Here is a 27,696-nt window from a genome sequence, read left to right as displayed (position 1 = left end):
TGCACCCTGTATTTTAAGGAAGAACATTTATTTATTTATGATACATTATTCATTCACAAAGAAAATTGGTGTCTTTAAAGGTTGGATTTATCCTCATTTTTTTAATTAAAGCATTAAGATCAATTTCCAAAAGATGATTTTTTATTCCTCTTTTTAGGCAACTTTAGCATGGGTGTCCTAACTTATTCACATCACTGTGTATATATATATATATATATATATATATATATATATATATATATATATATATATATATATATATATATATATATATATATATATATATATTATTTATAGAAATAATGGCATCTATTCTGTACATTGATCATACAATCTCAAAAGATTAAGTTTGATTCCTTTTGATATGACCCCTCACATGTACTACTCCTTCCATAATTTATTAATTTGGCGTGTTTAACTTGTTTTCAGGTGGAACAATTAGTTTGTACACTTTTAAAGGAAATATAAATATTTTCCATCCAAATCTAGTGGTGCACTTATCCAACTTCTACACATTTCTACAGATTTGTCATAGACAAACACCCGTTCAAAAGCTGTCAGTGGGACGTTACCCCTTCATAAAGTTACATCTTTGTAACGTTCTTTCTTCTAAAGTGTAAATATCAATACCTTTTGGAAGGGAACTGCCCCAGAAACAGCTTTTGTACTTTTTTTTCTCTCTGAGATCTTTTGGTAACAGTCAGACTCGAGAATTCATCTAAACCATGAACACACCGAAGTAGTTCTCAGCAGCATTGGACAACACAAGTGTACAATTTTTCACCCTGACAAAGACAGCATCTCCTTTGTAGAGATGAAACATGCCGCTGAGGAAGCTGTTGTCTGTGATTCTCGGCCTCTGGACTTTAAGATGAAACCTAGAGGACTGGAGAAGCAGAATCTCAGACCCATATCGATCTGTAGACCGAAGTACAGAGTGGGTGCATGTGATTTTATCGTCAAGCAAGTGGATCTTAGAGTAGACGGAATAATATCCCTCTTTCTCTATGACGAGTTTTCCCTCAGCTGGCTTGAGTTTGACTTGGTGTTGGATGGATTCTTGATTCACATTCCACAGCACGACTCCATTAGCAGTTGAATTACCAGCTACATGGAAGAGGACAGCATGAGCGTCATGTATATTAGCACTCAAATGTTTAAGCGCTTGACTGAATTTATATTTCTCATGATTTTAAGGAAAAGTAAATCCAGCTAACAAGTGTCCAACATACATGTTCAATATGCCTCTATTTGTGTTACTTCAGTTCTGATTACTTGGAAATATTCATAGACATTGGATTGGTAATAATGCCAAATAAACTAAACCTAACATTTAAAATAATAATAATAATAACAGCTGTGAAATTACTTGTCAGTTGTGCCATTGGTTTTGACGGCTTCATTTCTCCAAGCTCTTTGTGTTTGCTGAGTGCGGCATCTTTCTCTTTAAAAAAAAAGCATAAATTTACCATAGATTTAAGTGCAATTTAATATTCGTAATATGCCATATTTAACTAGAATTTTAAAAATGCAAAACAATGTAATGCATCAAAGTAAACTTGTGACAATACAGTGTTAAGTGATCTTTACCTTGTTTTCTCATGGCAGTCTGAGGTTCATTTGGAGGGGTCTGAAAGGAGAATAATGCATTTATAAATTCACTTTGAGTCTATGCTTTTTTAAATGCCTTGGGTGAAAACCCCTCAGAAAAAATATTAAATGTATCATGGACTGCTGCTTCTGCGGCGTATATTGTGTCTTCTAGCAGCAAACTCCTGCACTTTATTAATTGTATCAGTTCATAAGCATCACCTCTACATTTTCTGACCCAGATAGCACACGTATGTCTTGTTTTCATCTGGAAAATATCTGTTGTGTACAAACTCTTACAAAAAAAAAGTTTACTTCAAGTTTATTTTATTAAGTATACTTAAGTAGCCTAATGTTTTAAGTATAGTAAGTAAATATAGTCTATGGCAATGTACTAGTAGTAAACTTGTAAGTGTACTATTTCAATACTGATTGGAACTAAATTGGCCCACTTTTTGGTATATAAAAGTTTAATTTTCTTTATAAATCAATATTTTTAAACAATGCAAGTTTTTAAGACAGTTTGTAAAACTATGTGAAAAAAGTATTTAATAGGCTACTCAATCAAAAGAGTAAACACAACTACAAGCCAAGTATGCTTAGAATACTTAACTATACTTTAAAATATATCTCGATCAAAAGATCAAGTACAAGTATAGTCTTATACTCTATAACTATAGTCTTATTTTTTAGTTTAAAATAAGTATACTATTATAGCACACTTGAATAAACTTTTTCATAAGGGAAACTCTGATAAGCATATTTTAAATAGTAGTTTTACATACATTCTAAATCATAAACATCTTCAATACATCTTCTAAATGTATATATAATATCTGACAGGAAACGTCTTAAAAACGTATTGCAGATCTAAAAAGTACATCTTCCAGATGGAAACGCACATCAAATACAAGAATCTGTGCTATGAGGATATAATGCTTCACATTTAACTACTTTTAACATTATTATTAAATAGTGGGTATTTATTTGGCACAAACATAATCAGGATTTTATTATTAAGTCATTTAGTATTATCTGTTTTATAAATTCAAGTTATAGATCTTACAGTGAATGATTCATCATATTTTCACTGGAAAAAAATTGACCCCATTTTTTTTTTTTTTTTTTTTTTTCATAACTGATCTTCCAGTGAAATTGTTTAGTGCTTAAACTTGGTCCATCTAAGCTCACGTGCATCTGCCTCCACTTTTGAGAGCAACTTCCGCATTTCAAAATACAATCAACAACCAATGCAACGAGGCAAGTCGCCACCCTACAGGTTTTATTCTCCCGGATGTATGTGACGACGTTACGGAAGAAAAGATCGGTCGCCACTTCCGCATAATCCCGACTTACTGGAACACATTTTACACTATAGCTACAACTTTTTACTTTTTACAACTTGCAATTCAAACGTATTATTTCCTCCAGTTAACTTAATTTGGGTCACACTGCCACATCAGATCAGATAACCCCCCTGCATGTTGGTTAAGACTGATTTCTCATAACTGTGTTTGTTAGGTCACAGGTTAGGTCAGATAACCACAGCACGCTATGTTTGAGCACCGTCTGTCCAGCTACATTTCTGCAAACTTCATGTAAAGGGTGGAGCCTGATGACACATCGCAATCTACACAGTGTATATTTATGTACATATGGCTGACAATGTTTCTATTTTGCATTGTTTCATGACACACATGACAAATGTGTGAAAAGTCACATTCGGTAACACTTTATTTCAATAGTCCACTTTAGACACTCTACTAACTTTGCAACTACATGTCAACTAACTCACCTTTATTAGAGTATTAGTAGACTTAATATCTGCTAACACTTTATTTTGATGCTCCTCAACAGCCATTCTACTGACTAAAAGAACTACGTCAACTTATTCTACTAACCTGAACCCAAACCTAACAGTCTACTAATACTTTAATGAGAGTTAGTCAACATGTACCGTAGTTGCAAAATTTTAATTTGAGTTCTATCTCGTTTTAATTTTGTTGTTTCAGGTAAATAAATGTTACTGATCAACCACAATGATAAGTTGTGGATGGTACTTACAGGCTGTCCTTTGGTTGAGTACAGACGGTAGATGAAACAAGCCTCAATGGTCATTCCACACAGAGCCACAACGACCAGGATCACCAGCAGCGTCTGGATCTTCTTCTGCCGCTGTCTAACGCCGGGTTTGGGGGGCAGCGGAGGGGGTCTCGTGGGGCTGTCCACCACAAACACAGAAGGATACGATATTTTACCTGGAGCCATGTGCACACCGCCTCTGGCCACGTTACAGATGAAAACTGCACATCCAGAGAAGTGCAACAAGACCCAGTGCAACACAATGAGAGCAAGAGCCACTGTCAGAGCGTGAGATAACCATAACTCATAAAAGCCCACAGGTGGGCGGTCGATGCATAACAGACCACTCTCAGAATCTGCATGCAAACCTGTCTCAAGGGATGGTTAAAGCAAAATCTGCAACGTTTAAATCTAATTTGGTTTCAAAACGAGTAAAAAATCATCAAAAAAAATCTTTCAGACTGACAGATTCCGTTTGGGTCTGAGTAGGTTGGAAGTGGAATCTATAATGGGATTTAGTAAAAGACGTTGTACAAAAGCCTACACAAGCAGATATGCACATTTTCATGGCCATGCAATTGGCCCCACCAATTCACACCTTCCTCTCTGTGCATCAGCTCTCAGCCACAGCTTCCCGTCCTACACAGATCACACACGCTTCTTCATTGTTTAACCCTTATGCTGTGTTCAAACCCCTGTAACAGAGGTGGTCAAAAATGACTCCCTTTTCAAAATTACTTTTAAATCTCTCGTTATGCTATATTATCACCAAATATTGGATTCAGTCTTTTTGTCAACTTGTTTCCTTTCAATTAGGACCGGTTTTGTATTTATTTTTGGAACTGATAGATCGTAGGTCTCGTTGATCTGAGATTACACCTCAGTTTTTGAGTGAAAAAAGCATGATTATTGGATTATTTTTTCAACATTCATCAACATATGGAAACAATTGTACTGTTTATCACTCTAATGTTCTTTAAAAGTTAACTAGGAAGTTTGTTTTGAAATGCTTTTATTTTGTACAAAATGGAACAAAGTCACACTTGTGGTGTTCCTGGTCAAAATTTACCGGCCTACAATATATATATATATATATATATATATATATATATATATATATATATATATATATATATATATATATATACATATATATATATCACACGTCAACCAAAAAGTCCCCAAAAAGTACAAGAATTATCCCAAAATGTTGGCGTAGTTATACTCAGTGTGAGCAAAGTCAGTAAGTCTTAGTCCAATGTGATAAGATTAACTAGCATTTTAGAGAAAAAGAAAATCCTCTCCAGGTTAAAATGACCCGAACACAACATTAGGGTTAAGTAACTTGGCTGTAGAAGAAAGACATTTAAAATCACTTCACACAAAGCCCAAAAAAGTCATTTTGGAGCAGTAAAACACAATAGAGAAGTGACGGTCAATGCAGGCAGATGTACTATTTTTGTTTTGTTATAGTAGTGTGCACATGCGGGTAAAAGGCTATTAATAGTTCACCATAATTAGACCAGTAAACACAAGTATAGTTGAGCTGATCTAAAAATAAATGCAAACAGACTGAGAGAGAGCCATCCAATGCAAACAGACTGAGAGAGAGAGAGCCATCCGCTGAGAATAGAATACTCGTTCAGTCCATATTTAATATTTGATGTCATGTCATATCTTGTGACATACCAAACCAACATCAAAGAAATAGTAGTGACTTTGTTGTTGCCAGCATCTGGGCCAAAAGGTTGTCCTTGAACACACCGCAAAGTCTACATCCAACAGCCTATACCAGTGCATCTGTGCCTGCGTGAGAGAAACTCTCCATACCAGCAGGTGGCAGTAGTCTGGATTCATCAGTCAAAAAAAAAAAGAAAGCGAAACAAAGGCTGAATCCGAAATCGGCCCCTATCACCTCAAATAGGGTATTATTTGAGGGGACAGCCATTTGTAGTGGCGTCCAAAACCATAATGGACGTTATTGAGTGCACTTATTCAATCCCACATTGCACCGCGATTACGAATGTACAACCGGTTTAGGCTATGTTCAACCGCTGTCAGAATGCGCTCACTCGTTTTCATTCACTCCTTCAAGTGAACAGTATTAGTGGACTAACATAGGGAATAGTGAATGAGGATTCAGGAGGCGAATTCAGATTCAGCCTAGGACTGCAGATATACAGTACAAGAAAAGCACTTCCCTACCGTTTTGAATGTAATTCATGTTGATCAGTTGGTATTCACTTTCCTCATTCCATATGGCAATGTCATTATGAAAATATTTGCGTATTAGAATGCTCCGATAAGATGATGTTAAATTGGAAGAGCTTTCTGTGTTCCATCTTGACTTTGATTGTTTGCCTGCTTTTGCCACTTTCTCGATTATTCTAGTTTGAATGTCAGCCCAACCGTGCTTGCTTGGCGAGTGAGAACAAATCTTATTGGTTCTCGCACATGATGGGGCAAGACCACATTATATTAAATCTGTTCAACATATAAAGCGATTTTGTATTTTCAGAAGACTTGAATTACACCTCTCAATTCATATGGATTACTTTTACAATGTCTCTGTGAATCTTTAAAGCTTTACAATTTTGTATAGACAAAAATGAGGAGAGAATTGGGGGGGAAAAAATCTGCATTTTTGTTCTGAAGATAAACAAAAGTCTTATGGGCAGTGTGGGGGAAAGTTATTAAAATATTGCATTACTTCCTGAAAAAGTAACGATACTCGGTTACTAACGTAACCTCGGTTCTCTCTAGAGAGGGAACGAGTATTGCGTAAGTTTAGCTTACGCTACGGGAAAGATTCATCTTCTCGAGATACTGAAGCCAAAAAATTATCCTTAATTTTGTATTCCTTGTCAACGCAGTGCAGCAGCTAGCAGACCTAGAGCAGGCCATCTCGCGTGCTCATTGGCTGCCCTGCGGGCAACTGCTGCAGCCTACCAGTGAGCCCGGCGTGACGTCACGCCCAATGAAGGGCGCCCGCGCCTTCATAGCGTCACAGCCCGCCAGAATGGGCGTGGCTTAGCGTATAACACTAGGGGCTGTAGGCTGACTTCCCTGGTTTTCGTCGACTGAAGCGAAGTCGCTCGTGGCGCGAGCATGGCCGGTTACACAATACTCGTTCCCTCTCTAGAGAGAACCGAGGTTACGTTAGTAACCGAGTATCGTTCTCTTACGAGAGGTTCTCTCGTATTGCGTAAGTTTAGCTTACGCTACGGGAACACTTTGTCAACGCCGTGCGCGCCAAGCATCCACATGAGACCCCGAGCTTTCAGGGGAACCCCATAAGTGGAAAAAATAAGGTGTCCAGCCACGCGGGCCATCACTTGTACATAAGCAGACATAGGGAATACAGAGCAGCGCGCCGGTCTGTATAGGCACATGGCACATACCCTACTTAGTGCAGCTCAACCAGGAGAGCTGAGTCAAGTGAGAGTGATCTGAGCAGGAGATCTGGGCAGAATACACCTCTCCTTCAGACTGACAACAGTTTAGCCTGCAAGGCAGGAACTTCTAGGTTATAAAACCTGACAAAGGTAGACGGGGAGCTCCAGCCCGCCGCTACACATATGTTATGGATAGAAATTCCACTGGACCATGCCCACGAAGAGGCCACGCCTCTCGTGGAATGAGCCCTGATGCCCAGAGGGCAATGCAGACCTTTTGACGCGTAAGCGGCCGCTATAGCGTCTACTATCCATCTGGACAGGCTCTGTTTCGAGGAGGCGAGACCCTTGGTGCGCCCACCAAACGAAACAAAAAGCTGTTCCGAACGCCTGAAGGAGGCGGAGCGCGTAATGTAAAACCTCAGCGCTCTGACAGGGCAGAGGAGATTCACATCACCTTCGCTGTCAGATGCTGGGAGAGCTGACAACGAAATAACTTGCGCTCTGAATGGAGTGCCCATCACTTTAGGGACATAGCCATGTCTGGTCTGAGGATGACTTTAGAGTCATTCGGTCCGAACTCAAGACACGACGCGCTGACAGACAGCACATGCAGGTCCCCTACATGTTTTACTGACGACAGTGCAGTCAGAAAGACGGTTTTCAGTGATAGATATTTCAACCCCACGGAGTCTAGTGGTTCAAATGGAAAAGCTTTCAGGGCCTCGAGGACCAATGAAAGATCCCACATGGGAACCGACGGGGGGCGCGGCGGATTCATCCTTCTAGCTCCTCTAAGGAAGCGGATGGCCAACTCGTGTCTTCCCAATGACTGGCCGTGCGTCGATTCTGCGAACGCTGCCACGGCCGCCACGTATACATTGAGCGTGGATGGGGACCTTCCCTTATCCAACAGCTCTTGTAGGAAGGTGAGCAGATGCGCCACCCCGCATGTCCGCGGGTCCAGACCTCTGTCGGTGCACCATCCAGAGAAAACCGACCATTTAGACGCGTAGAGCCTTCTCGTGGAAGGGGCTCTAGACTGCGTGATCGTGTTCATCACTCCTTCTGGCAGGGCAACGAGTACCCGTTGATCAACCATGCATGCAGAGACCAGCGCTCTGGATTGGGATGCCAGATCTTGCCGCGAGCCTGAGAGAGGAGATCTGCCCTCACCGGATTCGGCCACGGAGCTGTATGTGACAGCCCTGCTAGTTCCGGGAACCAAATCTGATTCTCCCAACGCGGGGCTATGAGGAGCACCGAGTGGCGCGTTTCCCTGATTCTCTTGATCACCTGTGGCAACAGAGAGACCGGAGGGAAAGCATATAGCGGGAGGCTGGGCCAAACCTGGGCCAGCGCGTCCTCGTACTTCGAACAGACCGTCGGGCATTGAGCGTTGTCTTTTGACGCAAATAGGTCGACTTCCGCTCTGCCGAATAGGCGCCACAGTTTCTGGACCGTTTGGGGTGCAGGGACCATTCCCCTGGGGGAACACTGTCCCTGGACAGTTTGTCTGGGCCGTCGTTCAAATGGCCAGGCACATGCGCCGCCCTCAGCGAGCGCAGGTGCATCTGAGACCAAATAAGGAGGCGTTCCGTCAGATTGCAGAGATTTCTGGATCTGACACCGCCCTGACGGTTTACATAGGATACCACAGACATGTTGTCCGAGCGGACAAGAACATGCTGGTCCTGTATGAACGGGAGGAAGCACTTCAGCGCGTTCTCGACCGCTATCATTTCCAGACAGTTTATGTGAAAACCCTTCTCCTGGTCTGACCACTGGCCAAAGGCCGGTCTGCCCTCGAACAGTGCGCCCCAACCCGAGTTGGACGCGTCTGTCGAGATGACTTTACGATAAGAGATGGTTCCCATCATTACTCCCTGCTGGTACCAGTCGGCCACTAACCAGAGCTGCAGAGCTGCTATGCAGGCCTGAGTCACTCTGATTTTCTGGCCGCCAGACACCCGGGGGGACACGCGAGCATTCAACCAGCGTTGGAGCGGGCGCATGCGCAGTAGGCCCAGCTGGAGCACCGCTGTAGCTGATGCCATACAGCCCAACATCCTTTGAAATGTTTTCAAAGGGAGAAAGCTGCCCTTCTGGAAAGATGCGGCTAGGTGGTGAACACGGCGCGCGCGCTGTGTCGATAAACGAGCCGTCATGGTCACCGAGTCCAGTGCTATTCCTAAAAAGGAAATTGACTGGCTGGGCAGTAATGAGCTCTTGGTCCAGTTGACCGTGAGACCCAAGCTTTCCAGATGACTGAGAAGCACTGTTCTATGAGATAGCAGTTCTGTCTCTTACTGTGCCAATATCAGCCAATCGTCCAGATAGTTCATTATTCGCAGCCCCTGACTTCTCAGGGGGGCAAGCGCCGCGTCCATGCACTTTGTAAATGTACGGGGTGCCAGGGACAGGCCGAACGGCAGGACGGTGTAATGATATACCTGACCGTCGAAGTCGAATCTCAAAAATTGCCTGTGAAGGGGTACTATCTGAATCTGAAAATAGGCATCCTTCAGATCTAGAGAAATAAACCAGTCCCTCGGGCGAACGTGCGCGAGGATTTTCCTGGTCGTAAGCATTTTGAACGGTCTTTTCGCAAGCACTTAGTTCAAATGTCTCAGATCTAGGATAGGTCTGAAGGCTCCGTCCTTCTTGGGTACGAGAAAATATCGGCTGTAAAAGCCTGACTCGCTCAGAGTAGGCGGTACCGTTTCTATAGCCCCTTTGCACAGCAGCTTTGCTATTTCGGCGTGAAGTAGGTGTGCTACTTCCGCATTCACTATCGTCGCGGTCCGGGCTTGAAAGCGCGGGGGACGGCGAATGAATTGAAGTGTATAGCCCTGCTTTATTGTGCTCAACATCCATTCTGAAATCCCTGGGATAGTTTCCCACGCAGCTATGTGAGCCGCTAGGGGGCGAATGGCCTCCTGGTTCAGACCGCCGCCATTTGCGGGCTTGTGAAACTGAACCGGAGCCGAAAGCGCGGCGCGCGCGCTCTCGGTTCTGGGCAATGGCTGCTCGCTGAAAGCCGAGACCGGCTGATTTATATGAGATGTCCCAATCATAAGGGATGGGGAACATTCTTTTTTTTTTTTTTTTTTACTTTTTGACGCGCGAGCAGCGCTCCGGGCTGAAAAGCTTCCTGTAAGCGTGAGCGCGTGTGCGCGGGCACGAGGCTTACAAGTGTATTTGACGCCCTGATCATAATGGATGGGGAGCGTTTTATTAATGCCCTGCGTTTTGTGAAAACACTTAAAACGCGCGGACCGAGTCCGGGGGGAGGTTTGTGTTAGCAAAAGTGAACGCACCCTGGCGGGCACGAGACTTACATCCATAACCTGCTTTCTTTTGTGAAACTGACCCGGAGCCGAAAGCGCGGCGCGCGCGCTCTCGGTTCTGGGCAATGGCTGCTCGCTGAAAGCCGAGACCGGCTGATTTATGTGAGATGTCCCAATCATAAGGGATGGGGAACATTCTTTTTTCACTCTTTGACGCGCGAGCAGCGCTCCGGGCGGAAAAGCTTCCTGTAAGATTTTTCTGGGTCGCCGTGAAAACGGCGTTTGTGTGCAGGCGAGAGGGTCAACAAACCGGCTCGTTGGCTGCTAATTGAACCACTGCAGTAGCCTGTTTGAAGGGGACTGACAGGGAATAAACTTCAACACGCACGTCTTTTCGGAGGCGATGTGTCTGTTAGTAAGCGTGAGCGCTCGTGAGCGGGCACGTAACTTACATTCTTAATCTGACATTATACTCACTTGAGATTTCTCTGGGTCGCCGCGAGAACGGCGGATGTGTGCAGGCGAGCGGGTTGCATTACCGGCTCGTTGGCTGCCAAATACACCACTGCAGTAGCCTTATCTAAGGGGACTGACATGGCGAGACATTTCGACGGCGGCGCGCAAGCCCGTCCGGGTCATGCAGAGAGCTCGAGAGGGCTCTGCATGACGCGCGAACGGGGACGCCAGGGCGGGGTAGCTCTCTTGTAACGTAAAGAGAGCTAGCCGCGTGCTCGGTGGTCGAGCAGAACTGGAACAGTGTTTGTACGAGGGCGCGCACACGAGTAGTGGGCACGGGACCTACATGTAACACAGATGATGCCCGTCCGGGTCATGCAGAGAGCTCGAGAGGGCTCTGCATGACGCGCGAACGGGGACACGAGGGCGGGGTAGCTCTCTTGTAACGTAAAGAGAGCTAGCCCGCGCGAACGGGGACACGAGGGCGGGGTAGCTCTCTTGTAACGTAAAGAGAGATAGCCGCGTGCTCGTACGTGTCCCTCGGCCTCATTCTCAGATGCGACGGCAGTGAGGCTCGTGAGCAGCAGCTACGCGTCAGTGAGGAGAGGCGGGGGGTGTTGAAGGCTTCGAGTCGATCCCGCAGGGTCGACAGCGGAAGCGCTTCACAGCCGGAAGTGCGAGGCGTCTTAAAAAAGACACTCGCTGCTCTTTTAGAATAGGTTTTAGAATAGGTTTTAGCAAGGTAAAGGATACGTCGCCGGATAGCGTAGCTCGCACGGATGGCTGAAGGTGGCGTAGATGGCCGGCTTCCTCAGCGCTCTCCTAAGCTGGCTGTCCGCTGTTCGACGGCGGCGGTGGCTTCTCTCAGATCCAGCGATGCGAAGAGCTCGCTGAAGAGATGAAAATCAGGGAAGTCAGCCTACAGCCCCTAGTGTTAGACGCTAAGCCACGCCCATTCTGGCGGGTTGTGACGCTATGAAGGCGCGGGCGCCCTTCATTGGGCGTGACGTCACGCCGGGCTCACTGGTAGGCTGCAGCAGTTGCCCGCAGGGCAGCCAATGAGCACGCGAGATGGCCTGCTCTAGGTCTGCTAGCTGCTGCACTGCGTTGACAAGGAATACAAAATTAAGGATAATTTTTTGGCTTCAGTATCTCGAGAAGATGAATCTTTCCCGTAGCGTAAGCTAAACTTACGCAATACGAGAGAACCTCTCGTAAGAGAACTAATCAGGTCAGTCACTTTTTTGTGAACAGTAATGCATTAGGCCTACGTTACTTTTTCTCACTTTATCTGTTTTTGTGCGAGTGAGATGAGTAAATGCCTGGTCACATTTTACAAACTTGACAATTCACACCAAAGCAAACCATGCTAAAATTATTTGAATAATCTTTAAAATCAGTTCATAGACTTAACTAAAATAAAGCCTCTCCTTGAAAAATTAATTTTATGTAGGCTAATTTTTTATGTAGTTAGTTAGCCTATGTTCTCATAGCGTCGCAGGGATGTTCGGAGTGGCAACCACATTATAGGCTACTCATGTCATTACAACACTAAGGGTTACAGTGGTTTTATTTTTCCTTATTATAAACAATAAACATTACCAGAGCGTTGCAGAAAGGTTTTTTTTTGACTGGCATTGCTGTAGTAGCCTACAGCATAATTAAATTAATTTTCAGTCCCAGTTCAATTTATAGCCAAAATGTAGCCTAAAACCTCCGATCCCCTTCAAACGGTCCTGGAACGTTCCGAGAACGTATGCTACAAGTAAACGTGTCTTGCAACAGAAATATTGAGACCTAGTAACACCAGAACATTAAATATTTCATGTATTTTTTTTTTTTTTTTTACCTTTAACGTTATAAATGATCTTTTTTTTATTTTATTTTTTTTATTTTTTATTGAACAATATTAGTTTACAAACCAAATAGGGAACAATACAATGCCTATTACAAAATATACACTTTTCCATTCATATGTCCATCCTAAATGTCCACCTGTGTATATATTTATCATACAATAACATCAAAGAAAACAAACATTCAATAATCATTGTAGAGGGAGTGCAAGGAAAATAAATACATAAATAAGGTTTAAATCTTACCAAACTTAAAAGGAAAGAGACTCATACATTGATTTATACAGTTCTCCAATGGTTTGATGAAGTGTTTTAAAGATTCTAAGTATTTTTTGCATTCCTTTTTAAAGTAATTTAAAGAGGGTTTACTGTTATTCCACTTACTTTTGTGTATATGGTATTTACCCATTGTAATAATAATATTCAAAGTGTATAACAACTCTTTTGAAAGACCATCAGCATAAATCAAAACCTGAAACAATTTCAGTGATGGAATATCATCGTTTATATCAATATTTAACCAACTGAAAAGATCCTGCCAGTATTTCAATATTACTGGGCAAGAATAAAATAAATGATCAATGGTTTCAGGCTCTACTAAACAAAAAACGCAAGGATCTACTTCAAAACGGAATCTTTTGCGCAAAACCTCAGCAGCGGGATACACATTATTAATAATCCTAAACTGCATATCCTTCATTTTAGGTATAATTGGCCATTTAAGGTAATTACAGAATTTGTTTTTAAAAGTTTCATTTTCAAATTGTTTTAATTTTGAAGTTTTATCATAATCTGGAAATAACTTACATTTTAATACATTCCCTATCACTTTATTATTACACTTTTTGTCGCCAATATATACTTCTCCAATTTTTAACTCGGGCAGTTTAACCGAAACCTTTGAATATGTAAGAGTGCTTTGAATTAGTTGTTTTAAAGCAAGAGGAATGGCTTTGCACAATGTATTATATTCTCTAAATGAACATTTTATCTCAAATTTCTCCATGAATGCAATATGTTGCATAATTAGACCTGTTTCATCTAAAAGATCAACAACATTTAAAACATTTTTCCCATACCACTCTTTTTTGAATGCTGTCTTTCTATTTATCGTAATGGTTCTGTTATTCCATAATGTAGAGCAGTGTGGTGAAACATTTTGAGGGAATATCAATTTCCAATAGTACAGAATCTGTTTGTGGAATTTTGAAAGCTTAATTGGCAATTTGGAAACCTCAAAATCACACTTCAGCAACAAATCTAATCCTCCAACTTGCTCAAAAACAGACTTTGGTATATGGTACCACATTGAGTTAGGTTGTGCTAAATACATTTTAATCCAATTCAGTTTAAGCACTCCAACCATTGATTCAAATTCAGATGCTTTCAAACCTCCATTTTTATATTCTTTAATCATCTGAGATTTTTTAATATAATGAGTTTTGTTTTTCCATATAAAATTAAACAAAATAGAGTTTATCCTTTTTTATCAGTTGAGGAGAAACATAAAGAGAGTAACAGGGGTAAATCAGTTTAGATATGCCTTCTGCTTTAGTCAAGAGTATTCTGCCCATGATAGACAGATCTCTCATAAGCCAATGATTAAGGGATTTTTTCATACTATCAATTCTCTCTTCTATATTTACTAATTCTCTCATATGAGTTTCTTTAAACATTTTTAAACCTAAGTATTTCACTTCAGATTGAACAGGTATGGATTCTATATTTACTTCATTACAAGAAAACAGAGGAAAAAATTCACATTTTTTTAGATTTAGGTAAATGTTTCATGTAGGCTACTGCGACGAGGCAAGCGCGCGTTGACGCTCAAATCCTGACGTCGGAGCCCAATCGACAAATCAACGAGGCTGTTTGCGCGTTTTACGCGACGCGGGAAAACTACGCGTTCATTATCAACGAAGCTGTCAAACTTCAAACCCGGCTGTTTTGTCACTGCAACTTCACGAGATTCCAAAAGAACGCGCTTATAGTGTGGAAGGCAATGATCGCGTCTATTCGGTCGCGTCGCTCGCAGTGTTTGAAACAGCTGCTCTAGTGTGTTTATGAAGAGCAAAGTAATGGAGCGGTTTAAAGCGACGCGTCTCGTAGTGTGTTTGCTGCTCTTTCTGACGCTTTGCGTGGATTTGGGATACGAATTTGCAAAGAATAAGGACACCGTGTTCACTTTCCTTCTTCCTGCCGGAGCAACCGAGTGCTTCTTCCAAACAGCCACTAAGACCGGCAGCTTAGAAGTGGAGTACCAGGTCAATAAACTCTTTTAAATTAAACTATTAAAAATGATATCTTATTTAAAATGATATCTAAACGAACTCAAGAGAAGCCGGACTAAATGGAGTCGGCAAAATTGAGAAAGTAGCCTACTTGTCAAAATGGTTGTGCTAAGTTAAGAATGGCTTTTGGTTATCATTTTATTAACACTATTAGTAACTCTACTGCATTACATTGCAATTTTGCTTGACAGTAATGACCAGGAAGTAGCAGGACGTTTCCTTTTATAGGTGTATTGATGTTTGGTCAAAGTGCATACTGCACTACAGTAAAGACAACACTTTACAATAAGGTTTCATTATCCTACTTAATGTTAATTTCAACATTTACTAATACATTATTAAAATCAAAAGTTGTATCTGATAATATTGAATGGACATTGGCTACTAACAATGAACGGTTGTATTTTTATGAACTAATATGTTAATAAAGTAACACATGCATTGCTCATTGCTACATTAACAGCTTGTGCTTGGTTTGGTTTCATGCTTGTGGATCTTTTCTACAGCTCTGGTGGGAAGTTCAATATTATTGACATCATAGTCAATAATATGAGCAATAATGAGGATTGCTCATACTTGAGCAATCCTCATTCAGTCATCTTTAGAAATCACACACAGTAGCTATACTGTCTTGTGGTCATTCCTGTGCAGCCCTGTGTTGTAACCCTCCTCTTCAAGAGCTTGTCTGGGGTGTGTTTACGTTAAAAGCAGGCACAGCTGCGGGACAGCTGACCCGACCCAAAGCTCATTCCATGTGCCGGAAGGATCAGAGTGTCTCCAGTGCTGCATAGCTGCTGTTGCCACACTTTATGTCTAGTGACGCCGGCACAGCTCATTTGAGCTGCTTTATCAGTTGGTTGAAGATAGGAGACCTGTTATTTGAATTTTGATACCAAGGATAGTTAAGGTTGTCAAACGTTACCATGGGGTGTGACTCCCCAAAAACATGATTCATTGGAGTTAAATAATTTATGATATTTGTTAAAAAATACTGTGCATTGTGTGTGTGTGTGTGTGTGTATATATATATATATATATATATATATATATATATATATAAAACTTTACAAATAACTAAGGTGGACACATGGTGTAAGGTAAATTTGTTATTACTTTTCACTTATTGGTTTCATCACATTTTTAGACTGATTAAAGTCTTTTAGAGTGATTAAAGTCTCCATGAAATCAAAATTTACCATTCTTGTTTTTATTAATTGAATAGGCTATTGCAGTATTTCATGTAAATAATTAATCTGTGCACATTGTTATTTAATTTAAATTCATGTCCTCGTAACCTTTAATCAATTTTTTTTAAGATATAACAACAACATTTCAGTCTTTCCAGTTCACATTCATTATAATAATAACAATACAATTCGTTAAAGGTTGAGAAAAAACAACAATCAAGTTACCAATAAGAAAAATAGACTTGTACAGATTTGTATCCCATGACAAAAATAGTTCTAGTGACATATTATCCATTAAAAAATTCTAAATTAATATTCATTACTGATATGCATTTCTTGTTTGTAATTAAATTAAGAGACTTAAAATAAAAATCCACCTTCCCTTTAATCAAAATAACTTCCCCTCCTCTTCTCTGATGATGTATTTACTGGCCTGAGGGCGGGATCAACCTGTCACTCAAATGAGATCCACCAATAGCAAACCACAGCCATCCAATCAATTCCCCATGGACAAAATCAAGCCCCGCCCTACATTTTTTTTTATTGTTCAAGAAGCCATTTCACTCAAATATACGCCACAAAGGGAAGACTACCACAACTTCCATTTCATGCTGAATTGAAATTTGAAACCATATGAATTCATATTTCAAAACCATATGAAACCAACATTTTTAAGAACTTTGCACGTGTATTTTAAACTAGATTTTTTTCTTTACTGTGGGCACTTATTTTTTCATTGCGCAAAAACATGCATTAATTAGGCCAATTTAGCTTTTTTGTTTATGTTTTATATTAACTTTAATACGCATTGACATTACTGCTCTTATTTGCATAATTCATTGGTTCACATTATTCCAAAGGAAGGATATTTGTCTGTATAATATTTCTTTAAAATCTTTCTGAAACAACTGATGTCACAAAGTTCACTTTTTTTATTATACTTGATGGATAAAATCAAGTCATTTTACAATTTTTCCTTTATTGAATATTCGGTTGCACTTGGATGGACATTGCATTACAGAAGTAAAATGAGCAAAACGCTTTTTCATTCATCAGTCACCCTGCTTGAGTTAGCATGAAGCAGAATTTCCCTTATCGCGGCGTATATCTGAGTGAAACGGCTTCTCGAACAAGAAAAAAATGTAGGGCGGGACTTGATTTTGTCCATGGGGAATTGATTGGATGGTTGTGGTTTGCTATTGGTGGATCTCATGTGAGTGACAGGTTGCCCCGCCCTCACGCCAGTAAACACATCATCAGAGAAGAGATGAGATGTCGCTGCAAGAGCGACGGGAAGTTATTCTGATTAAAGATGTGCACAAATAAATCATTTGAAATAAATACTGCAATATTCCATAAAATAAAATAAAATAATAATTGTGATGTCATTGAGATTTGAACCTCTCTTAACCCATCGGTGTATGTGCAGGTGATTGCAGGCGCAGGGCTGGACGTGGGATTCACTCTGATCTCCCCCAGTGGATACAGACTGGTCTCAGACTTCAGAAAATCGGACGGCATCCACACGTAGGTTTCACATCCCGTCGTGCGACGTGCTGAACCGTCATACATTTACTCATATGCAGTTAGTTTAGGACCGTCATAACCCACCAAATTTGCATGTCCTCTGCTGCAAATTTGCATGCTGTCTGCAAGGCTGACAGTGACCACATTGAAACTGAATTTACTGAAAACAGTTGCCTGAAAATTCGGTCATCAATTGCCTTATGTTGTGTCAAACCTGTATGACTTCCTTTCTTTTGTAGAACATAAAAGAAAATATTTTGAAGAATTTTCGTTGCCAAAAAGTTTTGGATCCATTGAGTTGGACGTTTCTAGGAAGATCTTATGATGTAATACTTCTCTGTGTCATACAGTTATGATTAGTGCATTAGAGTAATCTTGCTGTGTCTGTCAGGGTGGACCCCGCTGAGGAGGGCGACTACAGGATTTGCTTTGATAACAGCTTCAGCCGTGTTTCAGAGAAGATGGTGTACGTGGAGGTGATCGTGGATGGACCAGAAGAGGACGAGGAGGATGAGGAGGACTGGGCTGCTCTGGCTGAACCGGAGGACTCGCTGGAGTACAAACTGGAGGATATCAGGGTACACCTAACAAATATAACTTAGTTCGGTGAAACTGATTTCACCAAGTGCAACATGTTCCTGGATCAGAATCTTTGTTGATCCTGGAAGAACATTTCAATCAATCAATCAGATTTGAGGGAAAAGTTTACAGTTCATGTCAAGTTTAGGCTTAGAACCTAAAGACGGTTTAAGTGCTTCTACATTAGTGTTATTCACCATCATTTCCCTCTGGTTTTAGGGATATGTTATGGGTAGGGTTAGGTTTAGGGGTATGGATAGGGTTAGGACTACATTTTCAGACAGGAATGTTGTTCCAGGATCAACAAAATATGTTGATCTAGTAACATATCTTACTTGGCTAAATCTCGGTGAACAAAGAGATGAATGAAGAGGGTCACCGTGATTTTGCCAAGTAAGACGTTCCTAAATCAACATAGTTTGTTGATCCTGGAACAACATTCCTGTCCGAATATTAAGCCCTACCCTTTTGTAGTGGCAATAATGCAATGCAATACCATGATGATTGAGAGATGATCAAATAAACTTTCCTCAAACGTATGATCTATCATATTTGATACTCACATTTTAGCATGATTTTTCTGAGAAAAAAAAAGAAAAGACGTTGCTTCAGTCCAATAAATGTTCATCTTGAAATATTACTAACAATATAAAGGTTATTCTCACATTTACTTTCTAAAGGTCTGAAAATATGTCACAACAAAAAGACGCGTGAACCACAATCTGAAGGGCGACATTTTAAAAAAATATACTAAATGGTCTTTTAATTGCTAAAAAAGTATAAAATATCAATGCATATTTTTCAGCAAAGTTTTGATCATGCTGATAATTTAGGGGCCGATTGAGCTATAAAGCAGCTCTACAGAAAACAATCATTATTCAGCTCAATTCACTTTGAAGTTTGTTCTTATCCAATTGTCAGTGCAGCTAAATCAATAATATTATTGGATATTAATTGTTTGTGTATCAATCATGACACAGTAGGCTTTATAGGGTTAAAGAAAAGCCACCAGGCTGGTATTTACACAGTGTTTCCAAAATGCCTTTAATGCTTGAATACAATTAGGAAAATGATGTATGTCAAAGTGTTTGAAATGTTGTTTTTAGTTGATTATAGTGTTTCTCAAATGTTGTACTGTGACAACCAAATTGCAGTGTTATAAAATGGCATTGTGGGAAGTTGTAGCAGCGATCATGTTTTCTCTTGCCACGCAGGACACAATGGATGCTGTGCACAAGAACCTGGAGCGAAGCCGTCAGACGCAGGCGACGCTGCGGGCGTTCGAGGCTCGCGACCGCTACCTGCTGGAAGATAACCTGTGGCGGGTTTCCTTTTGGTCCAGCGTCAGTTTGCTGGTCATGGTCAGCGTGGCCCTCACACAGGTCTACACGGTACGCAGATTATTCAGTGACTCACGCAGAGTCTGCACATAGCAGAGATGAACTGGGGGAAGATGCTGTAACGCTGTTAACGTAAAATACAAACCAATGGACTCTCGAAATGAAGACGCGAGGAAGCTCTCAGGTCGAAAAAACCCTTCTAGTTACGACAGAATGAAACGTTGGAGTTTTTAGAGATATCAATGAATCTGAAATCTTGGGGCTTGACTCTAGTTTTAATTGTTCGAGTTTTCTTTTTGTTAGAGTGCTAACTAACACTGGTAAACACTACATTTACTTGAAGTACTGTAGCAACATTTGAATGTGAATGTAATTTTGCACTTGACTTTTGAAATGTTCATTTAACACTGCAGTAAATTGTGAGTAACATATTTCTTATGGATTTATACGGCGGTAAAATAAAGATCCAAGGGGAACGTTTCGCTTTGAATGGTTTTATTATACAGTACATTAGCATCTCATTTGGAACAACTGCAGCACAGTCATATGTGGCATTGTAAGTGCAAATAGAAAATGATTTTAAAACTCATCTGGGTTATTGAGGTTAAATTTCAAGTCAATGGCTGACTGCACTGAGTTATTACTGTGCTGCGGGAATCAGAATCACATAACAATACTTTTAAGACTGTTGAATCTCTTTGTTTCTACAGGTTAATCTGAGGTTTGATTCATTTTCAGTATTTCTAATGTTCATCCATCAACCTACAACAATATACAAATATTCTCCTTAAACAACAAGCCTAGTAAAAACTATGTACAACCATATTCATCACAAACTGCCTATAAATAAATGCAGAGTCCTGGAGTTTCACAGACATGATGCTCAGTTAATGATTCAACTTGCATACGCCATAAAATTTCATTTAAATGAAAAGAAATTTGTCACTAGGTCATCTCTTGTAAATCATAAAATGAGAGTCATTAAACAACCAGAACAGCAATATTTAGAGATTAAAAGAATATTGTGATTCATCTACTGTTGCTGCATGTTTGACTCCAAACTTTCACAAATCCAAAAACATACTCAAGAAAGAAAGTAAAAATGTTTGTCGCCTTCTATATTTAAAGCTCAGATTCTAGAGTCCTGCAAATAGATCTGATTTACTGGCTTCTTTTCATGTGTTTTCATGCTTCGAAGTTTAATGTTTACATGCAACACATTTAATATTTGCTATCAGTAACGAATAAAGGATGCAGACTAACCGTCAAATACTTCATTAGGCTGCTGAATTAAACTTGAAGACTAAAGTTCAACTCTACCTAAACCTAAAACTTCAAATAGTGAGTCCCTTTCTAAATGTTTCAGTATGACCAAAACATGTGGTGCACAGTTCTGGTCTACAAATTTGATTGAACAAACGGCATGCTGGAACTAATTTTTTGTGGACATCTGTCTGTGTTCACAAATGGAGCACAACAGTTGGTTTAATGGTCATGATATATGCTTCTTTATAGGCCACAAATCACCTTTCTAAATCCCCAGTGAAGAACTACACTACCCATAATCTTAAAAGAACAACCCATCAATTGGTTGCTCTAATCAGAAATCACTGAAAAAAACTTCAGCAGTGAAAACAAGCAGTCTCTTCATCATTAAAATATGTCAGCAACTTGGGTCACATGTGCCTCGTCAACCAATCCAGGATCAAGCCACGCCCATAAAGTATTGTGAATTACATCCCTGTAGTGGCAGGGATGACGTATTTTTGTAGTTCAAACCCTTTAAACGGGTTAGCGTTTGAACTCTTTTGGATTCATCATCCTTAAGTCAATGGTTAAATGCCTGAAATAATGTCTGTGGTGAACACAAGCTCATTTTATGCCATCGCATAAACGGTGACTATAAACAATTGGCTAAATGGGACTACAGTGGTTGTCAGGGACATTAAACACGCCGAACAGATAAACTCATCTACTTGCTACTCGCTTTCACAGCCTCATTGTGTTTAAAATCACGCTCTTGTAAACTTTCAGGGGAAATGTTATTTAAATGAAGACTGAAAGAGTTGTGAAAGCTTTATATGGTGTCATTCGACCGTGGTGTAGTTCGTTCATAGCCTATACTTAGCTCTTTTTTTCTAATGATTGTATAGGCTTCATAATTCATGAAAGTTTTGTTCATTTGTCAAGATTTTCATGATGTGTAAATGTGTAAGAATCACAAAGTTTGTTGGTCACAGACCTTATTTTCCACAATAATCCAAAAGCAATTGGAAAATCCTATTGAGTTTTTTTCAAGGGAACGAGTGTGATAAAAACTTAAGGGATTGATCTGCAAAAGTACGTCATCACTGTGGCGCTCTATTCGTTCAACAACTCTGTAAATATTTCCAAGTTTAGAATTTTTTTATTATATTGTATACATTACTTAAAATCAATTACTCAAATTCAACAGTTTTCATTGATTATACCACCATTTCATTATTCAGTGCTTCACCCATGGTTTCTGCTTTAAATCAAAGTTTGCAATGCAACATTTTAATTAATGATTTGTTTTGTCCAAGGCTGAGAACGGTTTATTATATTTATTTGTTTTAAATCTATGAAGAAAATAAATGGGTAAAAACAATGGTTTATTATATTATTTGTTTTAAATCTCTGAAGAAAATAAATGTGTAAAAATACTTATGGAAAAGTAGGTCAACATGAGAAGTTCAAACAAGACTGTGTGATCCATGGAATAATCTCATTATTGGTCAAAGAAATAGCTTAGTAACATTAAGTTGGCTTCTTTCTATACAATTGATTGATATCCTTAGGAAATGGGCATCATGTGGTTATGATCTAGTAGAGCAGCCATACAGTACGGTATGGTGGTCCTCCTCCTGAGCACTGGATCAGCTTCACCACTGGTTCTCCGGCCGTCGGGGAGGTGGACGTCTGTTTAACAACCGCAACCAAAACCACACATCAGCTGGGAGAATTTCATTTATGTGATGTACAGTATTTTAATTTTTACAGTAACTAAACAGGCTCTAATGAGGAATAAAGTGCTGAAGTTTTCGTTATGACCGTGTTCGCTGTGTGAAGAAGGGGTTGGGTTAGATGAATATCTCAAAAGCTGTGAAACCACTTTGTTACATAGAAACAAAGAATTCTGAATCAAAGCCTTTTAAATATGAGCTGTGTGTTACTCATGATCACATGCTGATATTTGACACAACTAACTCCGGTCATTCAGAAGTGGTCGTCTTTTTTTATACTTCCACTGACATGCTCACGAGTCATACTGAGAAAGATTAATCAGCTTCACAGAGGAAGTAGCTGTGACGAAACCATGTGGTTCTCAATCCTGTTCCTGAGACCTTCAACACTGCAAATGTGATTCATCACAAGCTCATTAGATGTTCCCATTCAAAACAGTATCATATGCATGATTAGATTAGAGCATGCATACTTTCTATAGATTATTTATAGAAATAATTACTTGTAGATTTATGAAGTATGATTTTTGGCTACCCCTTGACCTATAAAGGAGGAGTTTGTGGAAGTTTGAATCCAAGAGGTTGCAGCTGTTTTTAACGAATCGGCCTAGAAATAATAACTAATGTATTAGCAAAGGATTTGTTTAGCTTCTTGCTAGCACTTACATGCATATAAGAGAGTCTGGGGTATCATGATATAACTGTATGAATAAACAATATGCTCAGACAAGTAAATATATGGACTTTCTCACTAGGTGTGGGTAACAGTTGGAACCTCACGGTTTGATTTAAAAAAAAGTTTGTAACAAACGAAAATGTATTGGGGAGGTATTAAGTAGTTCCTCCACTGACTAACTTAAAACATTTCTGATTGGCCAGTGCGTTAACACTCAACATTAGTTACTATACATACACAACTTATACTTATTCAAAAGAAGTACCAACTCCAGAGTATGTAATTTGGGACGCGGTCATAGACTGAGACACCTAAAATGTGCAGTGCTGCTAGGAGTCTCCTGAAGCAGGATTGAAAAACACTGGATTACACCAACAGAGAGTATCATCTCACTACACCTGTTAAATATGCTTTATTTCAATGAGAACACAAAGAGGAAGAGATGCATGCTGGGACAGACATGTCATGGTAAATCAAGGAGACAGTGAGGAGACGTGACACAAGGAAACACCGACCACCAGAGCACCAGATCTTTATTATACACAACACCTTTTATTATCTCACTTCCAATTCTCATTGTGCATTTTGCTCCAAGTCCATTTTAAATTGCTACACAGGCACTTGACAATTTGTTATTCCAAAAGCATAAAAAAGTCGTTAAATATGTCCTCAGGCCCTCACTCCAAACAAAAGGACAGATTTATTAGAGGGAGAGACAGGGATTGGGTCACCGTAACCTTAAAGACCACAGGAAAGTTACGGCTGCAGTGATTTGGGCTTTATCCCGTTCTTAACAGATGCTGAAGATATTTGAATTTGGAAAAGATAAAGCTGCATACAATTTAAAAAGCCTTGAATTGACTGGATTGTGAAGAAAGAGCGTTGGCTGCCATCACTGTAGCCATAACATACAGGAGTGACTCAAGAGCATTTGGTATTGAAATTCACAGCTAATTTTTAAGTTTCACCTCATGTCCGATTCAAAGCCGTCGATTATTTACAGACATATTGTGCTGAAATCAAAGTCGCTTGCACCAAATCCCCATTCTTATCCTCAAGTTAATCACGAAAACAGAATTTGTCGTGGCCCATTTCCCTGTGCGCACATCGATAAAAGCAAACATCAAAGATTCTGCAATCAAATCCGGATCAATAGGAAACCAGCTGGACCGTTTTCACTCTTAATTATATTCAACTGTTATTACCGCAACCGACAGGGCACAAATCTGTTGATAGCAAAGAATATCTGTCGTTCTACACCGATGCAAACAGTTTGTGAAAAATGGCAATTAACACGAAGACAAACAACCAGGTTATAAATAATACACATAATACGTGTGTTAGTACATCTACTATGATGTCTACATTAAAGCCTTTGTTTCACCATCTTGCAGTCAGAAAGTTCCCTGTGTGCGTGTCAAGTTTGAATGGACTGGTTCCGTATAGCAGACGCCCCACAGCCCCAAATACACCTGCATGTACCATGTTCAGAGACCCCTTGTTTGAGTGCACTCCCACTTTCCTTCCCTGATGTTTTTCCCGCTCATAAATCCCACCTCATTAAATCCCACCTCATCCGACCCTCATTATTCCAAGCGAAATAAAAGCTCCCCATAAAGGGTTGCAGATTAATTTAAGTTGCAATGATCAAAATGCTAAACTACCAGATTTGGAGTCGGATGTTACCTGAGACACTATCTTACAGAGCGCTGACGGGTCGGCCCGTCGCCAAGTGGTTTCCGTGCTTTCCAGGATTATATTCATATACACAAATTATTATTTGTATAAACAGATCATTACAGAAATTTGCATACAAATCGCACCTCCTCCAGCTATTTAAAAAATTCCCGTCCATGAAACTAGAAGTGCTTTTTAAGAACCAAATTTCCCGACACAACAGAAAGAGGATGTTGAGTGTTGACACCAAATATGCAATGTGTACTTGTTGGTTAGCTGCTATGGATTCAAAATTAACAGTCGCTTGGTACTAGGTGCCGGTGAAGTGCTGAATTCTGTGACCCTAGTAGGCGCTGTAGTGACGGCAGGGTTAGGATTGGGATTAGGAGTAGGTCACATAATTTGGTGGGTCAAAGAATTCGGCACAACACCAGAACCATAATAACGGCCAATTGAACATGAAAGAAGAATAAAATCGGGTCAAAATAAATCCCACATAGTATAATGGTAACGGTCATTGTGTCTTATTTCAGGATATCAAGTTAAGAGTCAAGAAAACACAGAATTAAATCAAAAAACACATGAAGAGGTCTTCAACCACCCTTCAGTTACCCAAGAACAGGAAGACGACAGGCTAGTTTAACAGCAACTAGCTTGCACAGTGCTTGTATACATCTTATCCCACATTAAGCCACTAATCAGTGAGGAGGCATGAGTCATCTAATGTTGGTTCATCTACAAAAGTTGAGTAAGATACCCCCTGGTGGTCACCTGACCTATGTGAGTGATAAAATGACTGAAAGTTGGAGGCCACTACACCCCTTAAGTCACTCTATATATTTCAACAAAATAACAACAATAATAATAATTTTCTTTTGAATAGTTATGTGCTTAATTTAGACCTCTGGGATTTAAAGGTAGGGATGTGATTAGCAGCGCTGATCAGAGGACAGTTTGAGTGGATTATTAAGGTCTATTGGTCAGGCTGTTTGTGTAGACACGCATGCACATTTCAGTGCAGCTCTCCAGCCCTTCCCTCAGGCCAAACACACTATGGTGCCCAGCGCACGGGTCTAGTCTAGCAGGGAGGGCTCAGCGGGGCGGATAATGGTGGGCCGGTTGGGAGCGCCAGGGGGTCTTCTGCTGCAGGAGGAGAAAAGAGTGAGAAACAGAGGTGAGACATACCCACAACCACAGGGAAATGATTGAGGAGAAGAGATAAGGAATTGGATGAGGCGATACGTGAAGGGATGATAGAAGACAACAGTGAGGACAGACAGACAAGAATAGACAAGGACACATGAGAGGAGATGAGACTAGATGAGACGAGAAAAGAAATTATGAGGACAGATGACTAGATGAGGCTACATGAGAGGAGATGAGACTAGATGAGGCAAGAAGACGTGACTAGATGAGATTCGAAGAGATGAGAAAAGACGATGAGATGACATGAGAGGAGATGAGACTACATGAGAAGAAAAAAAGAGAAGGAAAGAAAAGGTGACGAAGAGTTGAAAAGCGATAAGAAGAGACAAGACGAGATGAGACTAAATGAAACTACTTGAGAGGAGATAAAACTAGATAAATTGAGACAAAATGAAAAAATAAAAGATGAGGAAAGACAACACTAGATGAGAAAGCACAAAAGATGAGGTCAGAGAAGATTAGTTGAGATTACATGAGGAGATGAGATGAGGAAAGAAAGGGTGACTGGAAGATTTGAAAAGCGATAAGAAGAGACAAGATGAGATGAGACATGAGAGGAGATAAGACTAGATAAATTGAGATTAAATGAGAAAAGAAAAGATGAGACTAGATGAAACTACATGAGAAGAAATGAGATTAGATGAGACTAGACCAAAATAATTGAAAAGCGAAAAGCAGAGAAAAGATGATGAGAGACTACATGAGATGAAATGAGACCAGATGAGATCAGACAAGACTAGATGAGAGGAGATGAGATGAGAGGATATGAGATGAGAAAAGGAGAAAAGCTGAGGTAAGAAAAGGTGACTAGATGAGCCTAGAAGAGATAAATAGACAAGATGATGAGAGACTACATAAAAGGAGATGAGACTAGATGAGAAAAGACAAAGGTAGAAGATATGAGAAAAGAAGAGGTGACTAGAAGAGGTGAGATGAGTAGAGACAAGACTAGATGAGATGATATGAGAGGAGATGAGACTAGATGAGATGAGGAAAGAAAAGTCAAGTCAAGTCATCCTCATTTATATAGCGCTTTTAACAATGTAGATTGTTTCAAAGCAGCTTTACAGAGATAAACATGTAATTTAAGGTAACAGAGATTGGTTTAGTTTTATAGTGGTTCTTGAAAAATGTTTTTTCCAGCTAAAGTTAGTTTTGATTGATTCACTTCCGTCTAAATGATCATTTGTTATTAAATTAGGGGCCGCTAAGACGACACCGTTCTCTCTAAACAGACTTTAAACGTGAACCTGTGATAGACGCTGATGGCGTTCACATGCGCATTAAGAATTGATTCTATAGTTATGTGCGTTTGAATATATGTGCGCAGGTTTGTAATTCCTTACAAACCATGCCTAAACAAACTACTTGTCTTGTCTATAAATTTTGATGCAGAATTTTATTTTATCTTATCACTTCGGGTAGGTACGCGAACCAAAAAAAAAAATCCACAACGCTTTATCTGTAGAGTGGTATAGGGATCCTCCATAGGGAGAGGAAAAGGTGGCTAGAAGAGTTGAAAAGCGATAAGAAGAGACAAGACATGAGAGGAGATAAGAC

At 40.1% G+C, this 27,696-nt stretch overlaps 3 protein-coding genes across 12 annotated transcripts in view; 1 reads left to right on the top strand and 2 right to left on the bottom strand.

The window, feature by feature from the left end:
- Window positions 1-266: 266 nt before the first annotated feature.
- tnfsf14a (TNF superfamily member 14a) lies at window positions 267-4,027 on the bottom strand. Its single transcript, XM_077213801.1, has 4 exons — window positions 3,655-4,027; window positions 1,591-1,630; window positions 1,370-1,444; window positions 267-1,107 (listed from the first exon to the last, which is right to left on the bottom strand). The coding sequence occupies exons 1-4, from the start codon at window positions 3,856-3,858 to the stop codon at window positions 719-721; spliced, it is 708 nt and encodes a 235-aa protein (XP_077069916.1). The 5' UTR covers window positions 3,859-4,027; the 3' UTR covers window positions 267-718.
- Window positions 4,028-14,467: 10,440 nt separating this feature from the next.
- tmed1a (transmembrane p24 trafficking protein 1a) lies at window positions 14,468-20,074 on the top strand. The gene is made up of 4 exons (XM_077211795.1): window positions 14,468-14,933; window positions 17,577-17,674; window positions 18,066-18,252; window positions 19,468-20,074. Exons 1-4 carry the CDS (start codon window positions 14,733-14,735, stop codon window positions 19,684-19,686), a joined length of 705 nt encoding a protein of 234 aa, XP_077067910.1. The 5' UTR covers window positions 14,468-14,732; the 3' UTR covers window positions 19,687-20,074.
- Window positions 20,072-27,696, bottom strand: part of dnm2a (dynamin 2a) — a 62,610-nt gene continuing 54,985 nt past the window's right edge. For 4 of the 10 annotated variants that reach the window (XM_077211762.1, XM_077211765.1, XM_077211766.1 and 1 more), the window contains one exon: window positions 23,786-26,073. In XM_077211762.1, coding sequence (XP_077067877.1) covers window positions 26,004-26,073 — 70 coding nt within the window. In that variant the 3' untranslated portion in view covers window positions 23,786-26,003. Of the gene's footprint in view, window positions 22,534-23,785; window positions 26,074-27,696 lie in introns of those variants that run through there. The other 6 variants (XM_077211771.1, XM_077211770.1, XM_077211772.1 and 3 more) reach the window with 2 other exon arrangements.

This window comes from Siphateles boraxobius, unplaced genomic scaffold, assembly GCF_051911475.1.
Source record: "Siphateles boraxobius isolate OS27281-9 unplaced genomic scaffold, OSU_SipBor_1 66, whole genome shotgun sequence".
Lineage (NCBI taxonomy): Eukaryota > Metazoa > Chordata > Actinopteri > Cypriniformes > Leuciscidae > Siphateles > Siphateles boraxobius.
Note: the sequence above shows the minus strand (reverse complement) of the source record. Positions and strands in the feature narration are given on the sequence as shown.

What these genes read in the sequence shown, in the direction of transcription:
- tnfsf14a (XM_077213801.1), bottom strand. Translation starts at nt 3,858, where the DNA reads ATGGCTCCAGGTAAAATATCGTATCCTTCTGTGTTTGTGGTGGACAGC. An exon ending in GACTGCCATGAGAAAACAAG is followed by an intron (nt 1,445 to 1,590) that starts GTAAAGATCACT and finishes TTTTTTTTAAAG; the next exon opens with AGAAAGATGCCGCACTCAGC. An exon ending in ACCAATGGCACAACTGACAA is followed by an intron (nt 1,108 to 1,369) that starts GTAATTTCACAG and finishes TCTTCCATGTAG; the next exon opens with CTGGTAATTCAACTGCTAAT.
- tmed1a (XM_077211795.1), top strand. Translation starts at nt 14,733, where the DNA reads ATGAAGAGCAAAGTAATGGAGCGGTTTAAAGCGACGCGTCTCGTAGTG. An exon ending in GCTTAGAAGTGGAGTACCAG is followed by an intron (nt 14,934 to 17,576) that starts GTCAATAAACTC and finishes GTGTATGTGCAG; the next exon opens with GTGATTGCAGGCGCAGGGCT. An exon ending in AAATCGGACGGCATCCACAC is followed by an intron (nt 17,675 to 18,065) that starts GTAGGTTTCACA and finishes TGTGTCTGTCAG; the next exon opens with GGTGGACCCCGCTGAGGAGG.